Source organism: Heptranchias perlo, chromosome 6 (genome assembly GCF_035084215.1).
Source record: "Heptranchias perlo isolate sHepPer1 chromosome 6, sHepPer1.hap1, whole genome shotgun sequence".
Lineage (NCBI taxonomy): Eukaryota > Metazoa > Chordata > Chondrichthyes > Hexanchiformes > Hexanchidae > Heptranchias > Heptranchias perlo.
In genome coordinates, this window is record NC_090330.1 from 57,309,276 (window position 1) to 57,323,656 (window position 14,381).

A 14,381-nucleotide genomic window follows, 5' to 3' on the forward strand; every position below is an offset into this window, starting at 1 on the left:
CTAACATCTGGCCCAGTATGTCCAATGACTCAGTGGATATATCAATGACTTCGATGAATGACTCGGCATCTATTTATATGGAAGTTTACTCCCACTGTCTTATAACTGCATGGTAGCAGGAACCAGGAGTGTAACAATGAAGCTCCCTTGTGATCTGGACTGGAACTCCGTGACTGATGCACGTGTACTCCTTCAAACCCTCCGAAGGCAGACAAAGTTAACACTAGGTGAGGCAACATTTGGTTTGACAAATAGGCCCAGAACTTGCTGCCAAAATAACGGCGAGTTTAATTGCGCCCGTTATTAATGTGCAAATAATCCAGCAACTTGTGGCGAAGAAAAGATACCCCATGAATTGTGAACTGCCACAAGTTGCTAGACGATTTGCACCGCTTCGCACTGTTCGCCTCATGAAAACGGCAGCTTGCCCTCAGCCTCCCCGTGAGTTTCATAAAGTTTTGTTTGAAAAAGCTCATGAAGCGCCTTGGGACATTTTACTGCGTTAAAGATGCTATATAAATGCAAATTATTGTTGTTGAATTTGTGTATTAATTGTCAATTAAATGCCCTGTAGCAAGTTAGGGCTGCTACTTAGCAGCATAAGTACTTTTTAATGAGGAGATTTATATCCCTGCAATGCCAATCAACCTATCCAGCCCAGAAAAACAATAATTTAAACTGTGCAATCTCATTCCTACAGGTAGTAAATTGTTAGATATTTTTTAATTAGTAATTATTTCCTTACTTTTCCTTTGTCTCTTTTTTTCCCCCTCTCTCTTAATCCAATCTTTCTTTCCCTCTCTTTTTCTCTTTCTGTATCTAAATTGACTCTAATCCACCCTCCTTTTCCATCGTTCCTCTGTTTCTTTCTCAATCCTTAAATCTCATTGGTTATGGAGATAGACTGTTGGTCCCGTCGTTCACTAAAGTCCCAGTTGCCCCCGCCACATGGTTGGAGCATGGAATGTTTTGCCACAGGGAGCAGTTGAAGTAGAGACATCTGCATCTTTAAGGGAGAATCGGATGAATATTTGAAACTGAGAAGGTACAGGGTTACTGGGAGTGGGTAGGAGTGGGATTCGTTTTGGATTGCTCTAGCAAAGGGCTAGCACAGATATGTTGGCCCAAATGGCCACCTTCTGTGATGTAAATGTTTACAGTATTTTAATAACTTAATCAAGGCAATACTGAAGCCAATGCTTTAGTACACAAGATCTAGATTAAATACATACATATCTGTAAAATATAATGTTGAATGCATGTAGGACTGTTGATTTATCCCTGCTTATTCTGTGACACTATCAATTACATGGTCAGCACAGACCAGAATGCTGGTACACTCATTTTCAACAACTATTGCAGCATTACAGTACCCCTTTTCCCTTCCTTTCTCTTCCATTAACTCTTGGTCCCTGGCATTTTACCTTACTTTATGTTTAGTTTTCTACTTTTTTGTGAAGAACCACAAGACTGATCCCCGGTGTCAAAGTTATGAAGAAGGACTAGAGAAACTTGGGCTTTTCCATCTGGAGAGGAGTTATCCTAGAGGTAAACTTATATTATAGGAGGTATATATAAGATAGTTAAAGGAACAGAAAAGATAAATTCTGAACATTACTTTAAATTAAATTGTGAATAGGACAAGAGGATAGGTTCAAACTAGTAAAATGTCTTTCATGGAAGGGAATTTTCTATCCCTACCTGGTCGAGCTTAAAAGTGACTCCCATTCCACACTATGTAGTTAAGAAGGAAAAAGGAACTTGGATTTATATAGCGCCTTTCACAACCTCAGGACATCCCAAAGCACTTTACAGCCATTATCACTCTTAATACCCTTAGGGCAACTAGGGATGGACAATAAATACTGCCTAACCAGTGTCCAGAACAAATAAAAACAAAAGTACCATAGTGGAGGCAAATGCCTTGCAATAATTTAAGAAACATCAGGATGCTGAAATGGAGAGGTGAACTGTATAGTCTTTCTGAATGAATTAAAATGGGCCAACACTCCCTTGGATAACTTTGATGCTTGGATTTAAAAAGACACAGCTTTATACCAATTTAGACAGACGGAAGCACAAAGCAAAGGCAAATTTTGGCTAAGAACAGTCAAACTAAAAAAAGATTCAAGGGTGACTCATTAAGGTGTTCACATAAAAGAACACTGATGCACTCAGCTGTATCCAGACAGTTAGACTGGAAAAAAAAATTTTTGGAAATAAAGACATTAAATCAGGAGGAGAAGCTAAGAAATCATGAGAGCTCAGTTCAGTTTAGACAGAAATCAAGCAGTATTACAACCAGTAATTTTGTAACAATTAGGAATTAAAGTAGATGGCTTATGATGCAAGAATGACTGATTATTGTAGACAGCACTATACATAACACACAATGTATTATTCTGATGAAATGCTGCTTATGATCTGTCCATGTAAGAGCACAATGTTTGATTGCACCTCAATTAGAGTATGATTATGTCTCTTTTTTTAAAATGAATTTCTTACATGTTATATAAAAATGTTATTTCTAGCAGTAAATTTTCAGCTTCTAAGAAAAATGCTGGAAAGTTGTTAAGAATTTGGGAGCTGCTGGGGGAATAACTTCTAAATACAGGGCCAAATGGCCTCCTTCTGTGCTGTAAAATTGTATGATTTTATGTCATACCCTGTAATCTAATCAAATAAGTTCTAAGTCACACAGTATGAAGGCTACTTTTACACTGACACATTCAGAACATGTTGCAAGTAATGCAGTATATAATAATCATGTATACAATAAACCCTCAGTGTTGCCCATCTCCAGAACACAAACAAATCAGAATCTTATGGTAAAAACAGATTTTAGATTTGGAAAAGAACTCAGGACTTCATAGCCTTTCTACAACAATCATGTAGTTGAACATCCAGGACTGTTACTTGGTTTGTTTTTTTCAAAAAAAAAGGAAAATACACATGAAATCCATTCATCAGTCTCTAGCAACAGAAGCTTTGGTCAGATTTGGTAAACGAGTTACTTTCACATTAGTGAGATTTTTAATTCCTTTGTAATTTAGTAGGCATATTCATTTTAACTTAAAAGCTCCATACCACCCACTACTTTCCGAATGATTTTCAGAATTATAGAAGCAATAGAATACTTTTAATGAAAAGCTCCAATATTCCTGCTGAGTGAAATTAAAATCAAACTACTGATTACTTACAAATAAAACTTCTATAGATGCTGGGTCTAAGTGCACTGCCTTTAACACAGGAAGCTGCAGTCTGCACCTGAGCCACACAATATTTTATTTACGATCAAATAACCATCTGTGCATTAAGCTGTTTAGTTTTCAAATTACAGCACATGAGTTTGCCAACAACCTTCAAAAGAAAAGTCACAATGCTGCACAATAGAACACTGAGCATGCCCAGAATACTGGTACCAAAATTTTGCAAGATTTAAAATTTGAGAGAGTGAGCTCATTTCACAAGAGGCCAATATAAAAAGGACAGAATCAGGTATCTATCTGGGGATGTTATTTACCCTTCAGGATAAATGCCATTAATAGTATTTTCAGTATACTCTTTGTTCTACATTATTCCCAAATTATACTCAGCTAGCTAACATTATTGGAAAGATTTCATTAAAAGGAAACTATTAAAATGATAAAATGTTGAAAGCATGAGAGACTTAAAACGCCTCGAGGTATCTTCAAGCCAAACATTCCAATAAATATCACTGAACAGACCTTGTCTCCAACTCTAACCAGCAGAACATGAGGCCATCACACAGCCACACTGAACTATTAAACTATTAATCTTCTTCAGTCACCAGCAGCAGCAGTTTCTCCATTCAGTAATAAACCAACTTTATTAAGTGACCAAATAGCACCCATGGTGCATATTATACAATTTTTAAAACAAAATCTAGGGCTGAGCTGAAGTCTAATTTCATCTAAGGATCAAACTTGTTTGCTCATCAGGAGAGAAGCTCCGGCAGTTTAGAATATCTGAAGTCCTCTACGGGATTACTGCCTTCAGATTCACTGCCTGATATGTATGAAACCACCACGCCTGACTGTACAAGTTAATCCTTTCCTAACACTTCACAATTTGTGATAAATTATGTACATATTGAGAACTCAAATGCCAAAAAGAGATACACCTTTGTGGAATGAGGAGGATACAAAGTTAAATGAGAAATAATGAAATTTGATATTAAAAGACTATTATTGACAATGAATCTGGGTCCAATGGAGCAAGTGCTTTAAGAGCTAATTTTCAAATTCAGTAATTCTGGACAGCACAATGAAATTTTATTCTACAATACTATACATAGATATTTAATAACCACCTAAATGCCACATTTACAGCATAATGATGTATAGCTTTTTAACCCATAATTTTATCATACTTGACTGTAGATATGGAATGAAGCAGATAAAACTATTTGAAATATTTATTATAGGAACTAGATCCAGCTAAAATCATCCAGCGCAATAGATTAGATCAGATCCATTGAAATGCAAAGCGACTCTGAGCCTCAACTTCATTTCACATTCTATTTTGTAACAAACTGGTGACAAAAGTTAAGTATTTTTGTGTAATATTTAGCTTGATATTGGGAGACTTTATGGGTAGAATTAAGAAATAGAAAGGAATTTAAGACTGTAGTGGGAGCTGTGAAGTGGCAGAATGTATAAATGCAGAGATTAGACAAGCATGTAGCACAGGCAGAGTGGTTTTAATAGGGGATTTTAACTTTCATATAGTTTGGGATAAGCAGATGAGCTCATGTCAGAAAGGTAACAAATTTTTTGAAGTGCGTTCAGGACAGCTTTCTGCAACAATATGTCCTAGAACAAACAAGGGGGCAGGCCATTAGATTTAACGAGTAATGAACCAGATTTAGTTAACAGCCTAACGGTGCAAAAACATTTATGTAATAGCGATCATAATATGATCAAGTTCAACATTGTGTTTGAAAGGGAGAAACCCTTAACAGCTACTAAGATTCTAAATTCAGGTAAGGCCGACTTCAATAGGATGAGACAGAGACTGTCCACAGTAAACTGAACAAATCTGTTAATGGGTAAAACGACAGCAAATCAGTGGGAGGTTTTCAAATAAGAATTTAACATGATACAGAACCAGTTTATAGCCCGAAGGAGCAACAGCTCTACTTGCCAAAATATAGCCATGGACGACAAAAGAGGTAAGACTAAAAGAAAAAGCACACAAAAATGCAAAAAAAGGCACAGATCCTGGCGACTGAGGGAAATACAATGAACAGCAAAGGGTGACAAAACAAAGAGTAAGAGCCACAAAAACGGAGTAAGAAAAGAAACTTGCAAGGGATATCAAAATCAACACAAAACATTTCTACAATTATATTAGGAAAAAGAGGGTGGTCAAGAGTAATATGGACCCCTTAAAAACCTGATAATGGCAATATTATAAATACAAATAAGGAAATGTCAGACATGTTAAATAATTACTTTGCATCAGTATTTACAATAGAGGAAGAGGATAGTACCCCAAGGAAACTAATTTTGAATCAAGGACAGGGAATCATAATTAACGTAAGCAAATTAACAGTAATGGAGAAAATAATGGCATTAAAGAGTGACAAATCCCCAGGACCAGATGGTATCCATCCCAGGGTTTTAAAGGAAGTAGTGAGAACATTGCAGATGCCTTAACTATAATCTTCCAAAGTTCTCTCTATTCAGGAACTGCTCCTTTAGATTGTAAAATTGCACGTCACTTCGCTATCAAGTCACATAGCTTCAGGTCAAACAAGGTCAAGATAACCTCCTGCTAATAACTACCCACTGCCCCTCCCACCAACTGTCAAATCAGTACTCTTCATGTTGAGCATCACTTGGAGAAAAGCAAGTGCACAGAATGTACTCTGGGTGAGGTCTTCAATGTCCATGACCAAGAGTGGCTCAGTAGTACCATCACTGACCAGGGCTGGCCAAGTTGTAAAGAACATAGCTGCCAGGCTGGGCCGGCACAAGGAAGTAACATGCTTGACCGAGTCCTCACCAACCTACCAGTCACAGACACCATAATAGTCTCCATAATAGCATCGGTGGGAGCGATCACCACACAGTCCTTGTGAAGACCAGGTCCCATCTTCACAGTGAGGACATTATTGCATAGTGCGGCAACACCACCATGCTAATTGGGATAGAATAAGGGTAGAACTAGCAGCCCAAAACTCAAGGCTCTGTGGGCCATTAGTAGCAGCTACCACATTATGCAACCACATAGCCTGCCCATCCACATGCTCTTCAGTCACCAAGCCAAGAGACCTAACCTCTGTTCAATGTGGAGTGTAGAAGGGCATGCCAAGAGCAAAAACAGGTATACCTCAGAAGAAGTTACTAGCCTCGTGAAACTACAAAAGTTACCTGCATGCTAAATACCAAAAGCAACAGGCTATAGACAGAGTTAAGCAATCCCACAACTATGTGGCCAGGCCAAAGTACCCTGCCCTATCTGAATCAGTCAAAAATTGTGTTGGACAACCAGCAACTAACAGGAGGAGCAGGCTCCATGAACATTTTCATCCTAAACCATGGAGGAGCCCAGCATGAGTGCAAAAGACAAGGTAGAATTGTTTGAGATCTTCAGTCAAACATGCAGAGTGGACAATCCTACTCAACCTCCTCCCGAGGTCCCCACCATCATAGATGTCAGTGTTCAGCTAATTCAATTCACTCGTGATAAGAAGTGACTGAGTGCACTGGACACAGCAAAGAGTATGGGCCTTGACAAAATCCTGCTAAGCTTTTCCAGTGCAGTTCTGACAATGACATCCACCTGACAACATACAAGACTGCCCAGGTATTTCCAATCACAAAAAGCAGGGTAAATCTAATACAGCCCATGACCACTCTACCAGCCTCCTCCCAATCATTAGTAAAGTGATGAAAAAAATTCTCAATAGTGCCATCAAGCTTCAACTACTCACCAATAGCCTGCTCACTGATGCTCAGTTTGGACTCTGCCAGAACCACCTGGCTCCAGGTCTCATCACAGTCTTGATCCAAACATGAACGCAAGAGTTATAACGCACTTGATGCCAGCTCTAAGCTAATAAGCTATAGCTTATCCACAACACTAACCGCAAAACATTTTGGTCCCTACACTTTGGGTAAACAAGATTATAAGAGACAAATTTTTACCTACCAACCCAATTCCTTCAAAAGCAAATATTGCAGACCCAAAGAAAAGTGGATATTTTTTCCAGCTGGCAACTAGAGGTAGCTTCCCTGGATGAGGTATGTCCTAATGAAAGGGGAAAAAAGACAATAAGATTGAAGACTGAAATCTATAACTAATGACTTAGAAATTTATACTAACTTGAGCAAGAATAAACATACTGTAAACTAAGGCTTGAGCAAAGATACATTCAAATATTGAAATACCCTAAATTCATTAATTTTTATTACATGTACTCCTCACAACCTCCTATTGATAATCAGTGTACTATACACAATTCCAAAATCTTTTAGAATCTTATTTTGACTAGTTTGTGGACGAAGACTAAATTTGACACCAGAGCATCTTTATTTATTTTAATAGAGCTATAGAAGTGAAAGGTCGAGACCAGTGATGCAGAACACTAGCAAGACTGAAAATAATAGATCAGATCAAATCAGAAGTAGTGATTAAATGACTCCAAACTTCGGTTTTAAAAACCTGTAGACTGTAGAAGGAAAACAGGAGCCACAGGAAAAAAAGTTGAGAAGATTGTGCGATGAGTTTTTAATCTCAAAACAATGAGGAACCTGGATGATGGCAGGAAAAACCCACATTGCAGGACATTGATACAATAAATCTGGCAGGTCAAAAGCTAGAAAACATTCGAGATACACATTCATTAAATAATTCCCAAATTGGATAAAACAGACAACAAACAAATTCATATCCGGACAAATCACAGTAATGCCTAATGAAGTGAAGATGTGGAGATGCCGGTGATGGACTGGGGTGGACAAATGTAAGCAATCTTACAACACCAGGTTATAGTCCAACAGTTTTATTTGAAAAATAATTAAAACTGTTGGACTATAACCTGGTGATGAAGTGAAGTTCTTATTGTTCCAAACTCTGACATATAAGGAGTGAAATTGGTCTACTCCAGTAGCACGAAATGAGCTCAGCAAATCGGCAGCCAGTTTCACACTGTGCCTGATCTTATTTTCAATGGAAAAGAAAATCGGGCACAGTGTAAAAGTGGCGGCAGATTCACTGAGCCCGTTCCAAGCTATTGCCGTAGAACATTTTCACCCCACTATAGTTTGCAAATGCTCAAAGAAGTCTATTCAGCAAGCCTGATTAGACCAATGGCTCCCCCTTTTGGAATTTTGAGATATTGATTCATCATTACATTGATCCTATTCTGGTGGTTATGCGGACGTACAAATGAATTCTGCTGTTTACACAAGTATGCGATTTGCATTCTTGTTACTTTAAAACCAGAAGCGCAAGTAAAACACATTACTTACTTGGTTAGGAAACATGATTCACTTAGCGGCACGCTGGTTTAGTGCATGTGCTTCACACAGAAAATGTAACTTAAACCTATTATCACCCTCTGTGCACCAGCATGGAGTAAGTGGTGGTGGTGGTGATGTGGGGGGGTGGGGGAGAAGCTGGATTTCTGAAGTCGATAAGGCAGTTTTACACGGCACAGTATGATGTGTCCTCACTTCTGGGGCAGTTCACTACTGCACTTGTCGTACTAGAGCTGGCACAGTATAAATGCAGCATCAGATCATAGTTATGCAGCCTTGCTGAAGAAGACAGCAGGAGAAATGGGTGAAATTCAAGAACGCTCCAAGGTTTTTGCATTGAACTCCTCCAACAGCATAAATTTAGGGTGAAAGTTCTAGCGTAACAACAACATAAGTTCTACACAGAGCTATTCCTATTTGAGGCAGCGGGAGAGGTCCAGCCACTATAAAGTGATCGTTCCATTTTCTTATATGATAGTACAAAATAAACATCATTCCCACTGTAATCAATTGATTTTTTTTCTGATAAACAGCTACCACCTTTCTCTAACCCTTTCTTTTATTCAGTATATTTATGAAACTGAACCACATCAATTGGCTTTTTTTATTTACATATTTTCCAAGTTAAATGAGTAATAAACGAATGAGGTGGTACAATATATTACAATATATGTTAATTTCTACCTTTTGAATATACCCAGACATTCAAGGAAAACGCTCTCTCAAGGTCTCCAAGTAAAGTTAGTTTTAACAGTTTCAGTCACGTTCACGGTAACACAACTGCACCAGTTCATTCTAAATAGCACTAACCGAACAACCACTCTTGAAAAGCCCTAAAGCACAGAGAGCAAATAATGCCACCCTGATAAGTACAAATAGGAGGTTGCTCGAACGTGCATATAATCAAAGTTACGCTTGACCTGAAAGTGTTTGATGCTGTCATTGGATCCAAAGATGAAAAACTATCCTGTTAATGTCACTATTGACCGTCAGCTTGATGAGCTCAAAAAGAAAGTGAAGTTGGTCCAGTGACTGCATTCACACATAGCAACAAGGCACAGAGGATGCAGGTTCCTCCGAACACTTACTCCCAAAAGAGCTGGTAATCTGTCACACTGTGTTTGAAGGAGACACAGGCCAAAAGCAAAGCATCGCCTCACAAGAGAGAGGAGGAAAACTGAAGTATGTTGCTCTCACACAACCACAATAAGTCAATTCAAGCAGTATTGGCAGACGATAGGTATCTGTCACCAGCATATTTCCCTCGCGGTGACAGAAGAATGTGTGTGGTATTGGGAGAAAAACACTCCATTTAAAACCACATTAGTTATTACTGTGGAAGCCACTTAGAAATTTTGGTGCAATGACTAAATCCAACGTCCCCATTAATTTACAGATTGAAATACAAGCTGAATGGCCTACTACTGTTCCTGTGTTCCTAAAGTAACAGCATGTTATTATAAATAAATTGATATTGCTCAACAGTAACAATCTGTACACCAACATCCCATGGTACATTTTAATCAGCATCAGTCTATGTGCCTCACAGATCAATGGAAACTGCTGTCCTTGATGTGCAGACAGGAGAGCGAGCGCTTCATGACCAAGTTCTTATACAACTTTTACCGCCCCCACCATTTTTTGAGGTACGGTTCCATTGATGCAAGCAAGTCTCTGGTATCTAACCCTTGCATGAGCCCAGGCATGGTGTCAGCAAGCTATTTGACAATGAGACCATCACACTGAGCCTAATCTTGTCCTGACCAATGCCCAATGATTATTCCAGCAGCAGTCAGTGGGTTGGAATCAGACGAGTGAGCCTTAAGCCAATTTTCTCTTCCTAAGTCAAGGGCAATAAGGCTAACTATAGTTACTACACATATTAAAGTACATGAATAAACTGAATCCATTCTGAGACATAGGAGCCACAACTGCAGGTCATCTTCTGTCCTTGAGGTCATTCACATTATATTGGAGGTGGCCTCCGCCAGGATGTCACACCAAAATGGGGCTGATGACTTGCTGCGGCAGAGGGATGGAAGCAGCCTCTCCGCTGCCTGCAAAACTGGAAACCTTTGTCTTATAATTTTCTGGGGTGTTCTTCGGCATATGCAAGCCCCTGGCTAACTAAAACAGACATGGGCCTTTAGAATGTTGGACACCCAGGCCCAATGGGTAATGTATTAATTGTTCAACAATGCAAATGGAAAGAAATATATGGGCACGTGTCCTGAACGATACTGGTTCCAAGGAACAAGAAATGGAGAGGGTGAGCACAGCAGCAGGCAGGATCACAGCAGTATGTGCCTCCGAGCACGTGCCACCCCACATCTGCCAAAAGAAATTGAGCAAGGGGGGGAAGCTAAGAAATCTAGGCCACAGTATTAAGGTTGTGAGATTGCTGCAACAGAAAAAAAGCCACAAAGCAAGTTGTGAATAGAAGGCATTATTACAGAAACAATTCCAGCATCTCAACGGGTACAGCAGCCTAGTGGTTATGTCATGCATTTATAAATAAAACAAAGCAATGGATTGAGAGATAAAATGAAGCAAAAAAGGGAAGCTGGATCAGTAAGAAAAGTGAATGAAAATGAAAACCAGCAAGATATTTATTAATAATCATTTAACAAGCTGCACAAATCATGTTGATATTACTTTGAATCTGCATGCTGTCCTGGGGGAGGGTGTGGGGAGCAGAAAACACCATTTCGCATTGCAATTTGAAAAATTGTTTTTTCATGTATGTGAAGGAGCAGACCATTTCTCTATTTTAATCCCCATTACTATCCTCCTCTCCTAAGGCAATGGCTAGTAGTCATTATGTACACAAGTGGCATTCTTTATGCATGAATTTTGAAAGTGTCAACAAGAAGTTCAACCACAGGATGGAGCATCACAATTAACCGATATTGCCCTCATCTGACATTTACACACATTCACTTTCTAACAGGGGTGACGGAATATTGATCAGGAATTCAAATGGTCAATGCAGACATGTAGACAAATGACATGATTGGATATGCACAGCTGCATGCTGAGTTTCTGTTTTGCTTGAATGTGTATACTTAAATCTACCAGCTTCAGGATCGAGATACCAGGATCCCAATTGATCAGTTGGCACCCTGATGTCTTGGATGTCATGTGGGGTCCAGCTATCATAATGAAGCCAACACAGATGATAAATGAATTAACGGCACAAATGGAGATCAATGGGGTTTGATCTATTAGCCATTACTGAGACGTGGTTGCAAGGTGACCAAGGTTGGGAACTAAATATTCCAGGGTATTTGACTTTCAGAAAAGATGGGAAAATGGAAAACGAGACTGGGTATTCCTGTTAATAAAGGATGAGGTAAAGGCAGTAGTGAGAAAGGATCTTAGCTCAGAAAATCAGTATGGGTGGAGCTAAGAAATAACAAGGGGCAGAAAAAGCTGGTTGAGTAGTTCATAGGCCCCCCAACGGTAGTTATAATGTTGGGCAGAGTATTAATCAGGAAATTAGAGGAGCATGTAACAAGGGTAATGCAATAATCATGGGAGACTTTAATCTTCATATAGACTGGGCAAACCAAATTGGAAAATGTAGTTTAGAGGACGAGTTCACGGAATGCATCGGAGACAGTTTTCTAGAACAATGTCGAGAAATCAAATAGGGAACAGGCTATTTTAGATCTAGTATTGTGCAATGAGACAGGGTTAATTAGTAATCTTATAATAAAGGGTCCTCTGGGTAAGAGTGATCATATGATGATAGAATTTCATGTCGAGTTTGAGAGTGAAGTGGTTAAGTCCGAAACTTGGGTCTTAAATTTAAACAAGGCCAATTATATAGGTAAGAGGGGCGAGTTGACTACGGTTGATTGGGAAATTAGATTAAAAGACATGACAGTAGATAAGCAATGATGAATATATAAAGAAATAATTCATAATTCCCAGCAAACATACATACCCTTGAGGAATAAAAACTCCACAGGAAAAGTGATCCAAAGTGTAGCTAACCAAAGAAGTTAAGGATGGTATTAGATTAAAAGAGGCTTATAATGTTGACAAAAAAAGTAAGCCTGAGGATTGGGAGGGTTTTAGAAATCAGCAAAGGATAACCAAGAAATTGACAAAGAGGGAGAAAATTGGAGTGAACGAGCAAAAAACATAAAAACAGATTGCAAGAGCTTCTACAGGTATATAAAAAAGAGAAAGTAGACATGAGTCCCTTAAAGGCAGAGACAGGAGAAATTATAATGGGGAATAAGGAAATGGCAGAGACGTTAAACAAATATTTTGTAACTGTCTTCTCAGTAGAAGACACAAAAAAACATACCGGAAATAGTGGAGAACCAAGGGTCTAATGAGAGGGAGGAACTTAAAGTAATTAAGATTAGTAAAGAAAAAGTTTTAGAAACGTTAATGGGGCTAAAAGCTGACAAATCCCCTGGACCTGTTGGCCTACATTCTAGAGTTTTAAAAGTGGTGGCTGCAGAGATAGTTGATCTTCCAGAATTCCCTAGATTCTGGAACCCTTGGATTGGAAAGTAGCAAATGTAACTCTACTATTCAAGAAAGGAGGGAGAGAGAAAACAGGGAACTATAGGCAGTTAGCCTGACATCAGTAGTAGAGAAAATGGCAGAATCTATTAAGGACTAGTAACAGGGCACTTAGAATATCATAATATGATTAGGCAGAGTCAACATGGTTTTATGAAAGGGAAATGGTGTTTGACAAATTTATTAGAGTTTTTAAGAGGATGTAACTAGCAGGGTAGATAAAGGGGAACCAGTGGATGTAGTATATTTGGATTTTCAAAAGGCATTCGATAAGGTGCCACATAAAAAGTTGTTATGCAAGATAAGAGCTCATGGGATTGGGGGTAATATATTAGCATGGATTGAGGATTGGTTAACGGACAGAAAACAGAGAGTAAGAATAAATGGGTCATTTTTGGGTTGGCAAGTTGTAACTAGTGGGGTGCTGCAGGGATCGGTGCTTGGGCCTCAGCTATTTACAATCTATATTAATGACTTAGATGAAAAGGACCGAGTGTAATGTATCCAAGTTTGCTAATGATACAAAGTTAGGTGGGAAAGTGAGCTGTGAGGAGGACACAGCGTCTGCAAAGGGATATAGGCAGATTAAGTGAGTGGGCAAGAAGATGGTAGATGGAGTATAATGTGGGGAAATGTGACGTTATTCTCTTTGATAGGAAAAATAAAACAAAAACTGAATTTTTTTTTAAATGGTGAGAAACTATTAAATGTTGTTCGGAGGGATTTGCGTGACCTTGTACACGAAGCACAACGTAAGATGGAGGTACAGCAAGCAATTAGGAAGGTAAATGATATGTTGGCTTTTATTGCAAGGTGGTTAGAGTGCAAGAGTTAGGAAGTCTTGCTGCAATTGTACAGGGCTTCGGTGAGACCACACCTGGAGTACTGTGTACAGTTTTGGTCTCCTTACCAAAGGAGGGATATACTTGCCTTAGAGGCGGTGCAATGAAGGTTCACTAGATTAATTCCTGGGGTGAAAGGGTTGTCCTATGACAAGAGATTGAGTAGAATGGGCCTATACTCTCTGTAGTTTAGAAGAGTGAGGGGTGATCTCATTGAAACATGTAAGATTTTAAGAGGGCTTGACAGGGTAGATGCTGAAAGGATGTTCCCCTGGCTGGAGAGTCTAGAACTAGGGAACATAGTTTCAGGCTAAGGGGTCAGACATTTAGGACTGAGATGAGGAGGAATTTCTTCACTCAGGAGGGTTGTGAATATTTGGAACACTCTACCTCAGAAGGCTGTGGATGCTCATTGAATATATTCAAGTCTGAGATCAATAGGTTTTTCGGCTCTTGGGGAATTAAGGGATATGGGGATCGGGCGGGA

General features: G+C 39.0%; 1 protein-coding gene across 3 annotated transcripts in view; it reads right to left on the reverse strand.

The window, feature by feature from the left end:
* LOC137323010 (neutral amino acid uniporter 4-like) overlaps window positions 1-14,381 on the reverse strand; it is a 429,467-nt gene that overhangs the window by 351,621 nt on the left and 63,465 nt on the right. For 2 of the 3 annotated variants that reach the window (XM_067986343.1, XM_067986346.1), the window contains exon 9: window positions 7,180-7,278. The exons of the other annotated variant lie outside the window; for it this stretch is intronic. In XM_067986343.1, coding sequence (XP_067842444.1) covers window positions 7,180-7,278 — 99 coding nt within the window. The remainder of the gene's footprint in view (window positions 1-7,179; window positions 7,279-14,381) is intronic. 3 annotated transcript variants of the gene reach the window in all.